Raw genomic sequence first — 7,868 nt, 5'->3', positions numbered from 1 at the left:
CCTCTTATCATGTGCTTCATCATTTTCCATTCTCTCACCTTTAAGATCATCTCTTTCTATCCTCTCACCATGACCTTCATGAACTTCTATTCTCTCACCCTTAACATCATCTTAATCTTTCATCTCACCATGACCTTCATCAACTTTTATTTTGTCACCCTTAACATGACCTTCATCAACTTCTATTCTGTCACCTTCACCAACATCAACTTTTATCCTCTCACATCACCACCTACCCCTTCATCCAATTGTTATGTGACACCACTATCTCCCAAGGATTTCCTACGACATACACCATCATTTGTGGCCTCACCAAACTGTGAAGTTACACCACCATCATCTTTTTCTGTCCTTTCATCCAACACTGCACACTCACTACCCTCATGCATCTTAGTTGCAACTTCCTCACCTCCTTCATCAACATTATATTTAATCACGTGAATGACATCAGGTTCAGACACAATGTGCACAACTTATAAATGAACCTGGCCATTTAACCTAACTAAATTGACCATATGCATGGCTCCTACGTCATCACACAAGGCTTCTAGCTTATCATCTAATACAGGACCACATCCAACAGAATACCACAAATCCTTAAATCCATCATACCCAAGCCCTTTTACTACACTCACTACAACAAAGTAACTCCACAAGTCAGGGTCAAAATACATAGTATCACTTTCCTTTTCATACTTGAGGCACCCTTCATTCAACAACTTCCTTACATGATGAATAACAACCTCTATATCATCCTCCATTGCAGACAACACAATCAATAATATTCTACACCTATAAATAAACTTAAAACGACAAAAAAACACCAAATATTAAAACATTCATCAACTAATAATGACAACACAAAAGGAACTTTAACTATGGGGGACATGCGGGACCACAACCGCAATATAGATACAACACATTTTCAGACAACCCCGACCCCACATTCAAAAAAGCATGGTCAGATAACAACAAAAAGCACCGAATATTAAATTCATATCTATCTATAGTATGGATACTAACCTTTTACGAAAATCCACACCAACCACTTGTGATACACGTTGAAGGACTTCACGATTCACGTCCAACCTCCAGATAGCAACTTTTACTCCAATCACGAAGCTCCAATGCCCTAATTTAGAAAATACCATCTCCATTAAGGACTTCGCGCAAGGTTGCGATACACTCTACTTTAGATTTCTCTTCCCAATTTTAATCTCAATTAAAATTTCAATGAATCCGAATTCCCATTTCAGAAAACCCAATTTTTAAAATGTTTATTTTATAAAATGTCACATATAAAGATACGTGAATGTCGCGTTAAAAAAACTGCCTACGTCAACATCACATTTCATAAAAAACTTAATCCCGTTAAACCAATTTAACAGTAGAGACCAATTGAGTCAATTTTTTATTATAAATAATTAAATTGGCAAAACCAATAAGACAAAAATCTAACTAAAAACTCACATAGGAATTTTCAAAGGAATTTAACCTATATTTAATCTCAATAAAAATACACATGTTATCTTATAAATATATTATAATTTAATTTTTCAATTCACTAATATACTTTATGCCTTTTTAAACTATATTATATTTTCAGATTCAACTAAATTGATAGAATTCCCTTTTCCATCTCATTTATCTCATTCTGTTTCAATTACCACCATTTACAGAGTATGTAGTAAAAGGAAGAATAATATATCTGAACTGATGCTTTATTAATGTCTCTCTACCGAATAAGTAGTCGCAGACTACCAGTTCGAAAATGTAGAAATCTTGAAAAATTAAGTAATTTTTTTCTTCATTTTACCGAAAGAAAAAATTGACATGTCACGAACACAGGACTTCGCATTCGCACGGGGCGCGGTGCTGTTCAAATGCTTGACTCGATTCTGCTTCTTTTTTTCCCCTTTAACTCCTTTCTCAATGTACCAAACACATTTTTGGAACCTTCGCATACTCGGATCAAACCCTCTACTCGAACAAGTCTCTCTCTCTCTAAAGGGTTTAAAGACATCTCCTTTGCAAAGACTCAAGTTTTGATGCTGGATATCCGTATTTCGTTTGCACATTCATGTGGGTCATTGTGTGGATGCCTCAGTCTCATAAAAGGGATAAAAGGGTCTGTGTGAGTCTGACTTGAGGAGGGTCTTTCCTTCAATTCAGTTCAAGGGTACCCTTGTGTTCTTTTCGTATTGGAGCATGAGTTTGCTTGTGGGGTGGATTTTAATTTTCAAACCATAAGCGATATCACCCTATTTGGCAAAAAGTAAGGATTTTTGCAATTGTAGTGAAGTGGGGAGCATTTGTTTTAGTTGAGGGAGCAAAGGATGATTCAGCTTTTGTTCTTGGTGATTTTTGCTGAGGGTGTTCTGGCATTTCTTTTGTTGGTGAAGATAGGACCTTTGAGAGATCTTGTTATAAAGAGCCTGGATCAATTGAAGATGGGTAAGGGTCCAGCTACAGTAAAGACTATTGCAGGTACCATGTCTGTGATTCTCCTTTCAAGTCTCATGAGCATTGTAAAGATCCAGAACAAAGGTGCTAAACTTGGAACGATGTCGCCCATGGATCAAGTTCTGTGGAGAACTCACTTGCTGGAGGCTTCCCTCATGGGTGCGTTCATGTTCCTTTCATCTGGGTTATTTGCATCCTTGTTGATGCATTATTCTGCTTACCATTTTTTGTCTGTTCTAAACTAAAAGAACGTGCTTATATGTAGTAGAAGAACATTCTTCTGCACATTGTTTTGAGGTTGGTGGTATCTTCTCTAAACAATGTCAGGTTCACGAATAAATGGTCGAATTTATTAATATCTCTATATCAATGTTTGATTGAAGCCTCTGAAAATTATATGTTTGTTGCTCTGTTATTGAACTTGCTCTAGAATATATATATATATATATATATATATATATATATATATATATATATATATATATATATATCCATAACCTCTTCAATTTCAAAAGAAACTGAGAAGGAATAATGTTCGTTATTAAGTTGCTATTTCAAAATTTACAACTAAACAGATCCTTTTGTCTCACTACCCAACTTTGTTATGATTCGTGATCTTTCTGAATTTACTTAGAGTTTTGGTTACAGGAGTATGGAATTGCAATAAGAAAATATAAATTGAGTTTTGTGGAGCGCGGGGGTTAGAAGAGGATTGTCTTGGGAATTTGAATTCCCATTGTAAGTCAAATAGTGTTCTTCATTATTCAATGAAGATTACATTTTTCATTTCCTAAACTCTGTATTATGCATGGATAGCAGTAATAGTTCATATTCTTTAGTCTATATTCTTTAGTCTGCCTTCTTTGTGATTGATTTCTAGATGATTCTGATTAATATATCCTTTTTTAACAAACATCATAGTTATAACTTATATGTTTGTATAAGCATGAATCCTGAGTTTTAGACATTTTCTTTAACTCCTTTGTTGTTGATCTTTCACCCATGGTAACTTTGTGATGCAGAGGAATACTGAATATTAATATCACAAACTTATTAATATTGTTCTAATATAACATTAGTATATGATAGCTTACTCTTAAAAGCAATGACAATGGGGTGGATTGATCTTCTGTAAGTGGTAGTTCCTTAACACAAAGGGTATGTTTCGACAAACTTCTCCATAAACACTTGTAAGAGAAAAGAAAATGAAATTAGTTTTTGCAAAAACTAATTGTAGAAGGGCTCTCATACTACTTTTCTAATTTCTTATTTTAACTTGTGCATGAACTAATTTTAGCTTATGAAAAAGTTTATTTCATTTTTTTCTTATTTTTCTCTCCTAGAAGTGTTTGTAGAGAAGTTACTTCACCCATGCTCAAAAACAATATGGGACGTACACTAACCCATCAATCTTGTTGACTTGTAAAGAGCAAAGGAAACCATTCAGAGTGAAGAGGCCAGGTCAATTTTTTTGATCCATCGTAAAAGAAAATTCATTATTGGCCTGACCTGAACATGTAGTGGACTTGGTTGGCCCACATGTTTGGGCCTGTTATAAGGGCAGCAAGATTTGAGAAATGGTAGAAAGATCAAAAGAGTATTGTGAAATCTACCCTTGATACTCAGGGTGGGACTTGGGCAAGAGAATGATACTTTAACGTGGACCAACTTTATCAGCTTCTTCAAACCAATAAGGACTTGGTGTTGATGGTAATGAGGGAGAGGCTTTGAGATGGCTACTAACTTTTATCTGGGATGGCCAATTTCCAATAAAATGACAACTCATGATGCCAGGGTTCGGTGTGCTTCCAATTCTGAACTGGTTTGTTCATCTCCATGTGCACAAAAGGTAGTCATTCAAAAATTCAGAATCAAGAAAAAATGGAAATGAATAAAGCAAGATATAGAGGGATTCCTATCTTTATCTATCCACGGGAATGCCTATCTATACCAAAAGAAATCTATTTGAGAATCAATCAAGAATATCATCCATCTGGATAGGTAATATCCCTAAGAGTGACTATTGCAAATACAATGGTATTGTTACAAGATGTTGGGAAAAACACATCATCAATGAAGAATATTACCATCTCTACCCCTGAAAATCACCCTACTAACATAAAAATAAGAGCAACACAAGGAACACGGAAGAAAAACAATGATTATTGTCTAATGACAACCAGAGAATACCACTATGTGAAAATTTCTACAACACATAGCAACACACTCAAACCCTTTGAGCCTAAGTACACTCACGCCCTCCAGAGCAAGGATTTAACTACACATCATAACACTCTACTACAAGAGAATAAGAAAAAGCCAAGTGTCTTAGTCTTTGGGTAAGAAACACTATGGATTTAGAGTCCGTTATATAACTACTACCACTCACTTCCTTACTTATCCTAAGTGATGTGTGATTTTCCAAGATGTATTATTTTCATCAGTACAACAATCTCCTCCTAGATTAAAATAAACACATCTTCATTGCCTATATTAGCAATCATACTCTAGATATAAAGTATACTCACTTCGAATTAAACCACCCCAAGAATTTCCATACACCCTACATCAAAGCTAATCAGTACTTGTGTATAATCACAACACACCTTGCATCAATATTAGCCAATGCGCATATAAAATTATCCTACACCCTACATCATTGCTAACCAATGCCTGTGTATAATACCCACACACCTTGAATAAATATTAGCCAATGCTCGTGTAAAATAACTACTGGCAAAGACTCATCCTAACACTCACAGACATCATTGGTCCTCCATGCAGCTCGTCAAAAACACTGACCCATCGAAGTAGCACTAGACTTTCCTGCACCTCGTCGAAAGCACACCAGTCCTCATCGCCTTACCGTTAGCCTTTAATGGACATTGCATGAGTCATTGAAGCTCCACTACAAAAAGCTTTGTAGATTCATGCTCACATCTCGTTGGACCTCCACAAACCCAACTGCAGATTCACCATGCCTACACAACACTAACAGTCATCCTTTCATCAAATTTCTCATTGTAACCTAGGAAACAAGGATGATTCTCCACCAACAAGGAATTCATCTTTTTTGATGTAGAAGATCAGACTAAGCTGCAACCACAAAGCATACTAAGAAAAATCCTACCAAACTATAAGTTTTGATACCACTTGTTAGGAAAAAACAAATCATCAATGAAGAACATTATCATCTTTGCCCCTGAGAATCACCTATTAACATAGAAATAAGATCAACACAAGGAACATAAGAATATAATGTGGAAACTCCAAAACCGGAGAAAAACCATAACCGTTGTCTAATAACAACCAAAGAATACCATCCTGTGAAAATTTGTACAATACATGCACAATACTCAAACCCTTTGACTCCAAGTACTCCCACATTCTCCAGAGCAAGAATTTAACTACACCTTACAATATTGTACTAAAAGAGTATAAGAAAAAGCCAAAAACAAGGTCAAAGAGACTTGGGATAAGAAACACCATGGACTTAGAGTCCACTATATAACTACTATCATCCACTTTCTTGCTTATCCTAGGTGTTATGCAACTTTTCAAGATGTATTATTTTCATCAGTCCAGCAAAAGAAATATTCATCCTTTGATCCCAGATTTCTCACCAAAATTTGAGCTGCAACTTGGAATTGTGATTGCTCAGCCTGTACAAAATCATAAAATTGGGCTACCGTACTTGTGATCATGATTTTGACTACCCTGATGGCAGTGTTGAGAACAACGCAGTAATCAGAGTGTAGAGTTGAATAAGCTGATATGGACTTTGAATGATAATATGAAACATCGTTTAATGGTATTATTTCATGTTTCACGATAATCTGGTTGAAGAAATATCTATGCAGTTCAAAACATTATTAGGAAGATGTAATGAATTTCAATAAATGCTTCTTAGGGTTGGTTTGCTGGGGGTATGATTACAAATACTATTGCATGGCTTATTATTTATTGGCCTTTGTACTGTGCTTTTAGTTAGAGTTGTTTGTAGAAATTTCATAACTTTGATTAGGTGTTTTTTTCAGTCTTGTGTTGTAGAGTTTGAAGTATTGGAAGTATAGCATCTGCTGCAGTGATGTTTTATTTAATTAAATTTTGGTAGAGATGTGCTGTTGTATGTGTTTTATTCAGCAAGTTTAGTCCAAGTGCACAAGAAGATCGATGCCTATCCAATCTTCTCTTTTGTTCTAGACCTTCTTTGTTTTGAATGCTGTGAGGACACTGTTAATCAATTTTCTTGTCTGTTTTAGGATCAGTTTAGTTTAAGGAAATGTTTTTGGTTTCATTAATAGTTAAGCAAATCTCAACAGGAAATAAAGTGACATTTTTTGCTGTTATTTGTAAAAGCAGAAAATGGGACTGAAACATTGACACAAACATTAGCATACATCTTAAACTAGATTTTACCTTGTCTTAAATGAATTATTTTGGTCTTGCAGGTTTTACATTATTCCTTGGATTTCTTATTGATCGAATCCACCATTATCTTCAAAAACTTGTTAATTTAAGGAGTAATGCAAGAACTTCAAACCAAGAATTAGAAAACCTTAAAAAGGAAACTGTGCAACTTAAAGAAAAGGATGAGAAAACTTCCAAGGAGATTCAACAGCTTAAGGAAGAACTTTCACGGGTGGTCGAAAGTTTGAAAAAGATAAAATTGGAATCTGAAGAGAAGGACAAGAAAGTTGAGACTGCTGAAGCACATGTTGCTTCCCTCCAAAAGCAAGCTGCAGATCTACTACTTGAATATGACAGACTCTTAGAAGAAAATCAAAATCTGCAGGCTCAAACACTGGGACACAAGAGTTGAGGAATGGCTAAGATGCATTGATGAACAAATTTTGGGGTGAGATTTCATCAGGGCCATCCCTAGTTAGGTTGCAAAATCTTTATTTTGAAAAAAAATATATATCTTTTGTTCCTTTTTGAAAATGCAACATTGACCAAAAGAGCTCTGTGCTAAGTTTATAAGTTTTGCAGTTCTTTTTAGTTTGTTCTCGATTTAGTTACCTCTTCCTTTAATTGTTTGGATGCATATATTTCAGCTGAAGTATTTTTGGTGGCACAAATAGTTATCAAGATTACAAACGGTTTGTTGAATTTCAACATTATAATTGTGCCTTCAAGTTCATCTTGTTGTACCATTTTATGCATAAACACAAGTGTTAGGACTGATATCGTAGTTTCTGCAACCTGCTTTCGTTGCTTCTGAGGTAAGAAATTCGTAAAATGCATTTGTTAGCTAAGTAATTCTGCATACAAATACATAAGAATAGAATCTAGTTAAGTTTAGAGTTTAAAATTTAGATTTTAAGATTTAAGATTTAGAATTTAAAATACTATTTCAGACTGATATGTTTGAGTCATATATATATATATATATATATATATAT

The 7,868-nt window shown here is 34.8% G+C and overlaps 1 protein-coding gene across 1 annotated transcript; it reads left to right on the top strand.

Moving 5' to 3' along the window:
* Positions 1-1,819: 1,819 nt before the first annotated feature.
* LOC106758832 lies at positions 1,820-7,627 on the top strand. Its single transcript, XM_014641825.2, has 2 exons — positions 1,820-2,622; positions 6,915-7,627. The coding sequence occupies exons 1-2, from the start codon at positions 2,337-2,339 to the stop codon at positions 7,283-7,285; spliced, it is 657 nt and encodes a 218-aa protein (XP_014497311.1). The 5' UTR covers positions 1,820-2,336; the 3' UTR covers positions 7,286-7,627.
* Positions 7,628-7,868: the final 241 nt, after the last annotated feature.

Source organism: Vigna radiata, chromosome 4, assembly GCF_000741045.1.
Source record: "Vigna radiata var. radiata cultivar VC1973A chromosome 4, Vradiata_ver6, whole genome shotgun sequence".
Taxonomy (NCBI): domain Eukaryota; kingdom Viridiplantae; phylum Streptophyta; class Magnoliopsida; order Fabales; family Fabaceae; genus Vigna; species Vigna radiata.
Note: the sequence above shows the minus strand (reverse complement) of the source record. Positions and strands in the feature narration are given on the sequence as shown.

Bases quoted from the DNA above. Each gene is read 5' to 3' on its own strand.
- LOC106758832 (XM_014641825.2), top strand. From the start codon at position 2,337: ATGATTCAGCTTTTGTTCTTGGTGATTTTTGCTGAGGGTGTTCTGGCA. The intron at 2,623-6,914 runs GTGCGTTCATGT...TTGGTCTTGCAG, and splicing joins GCTGGAGGCTTCCCTCATGG to GTTTTACATTATTCCTTGGA.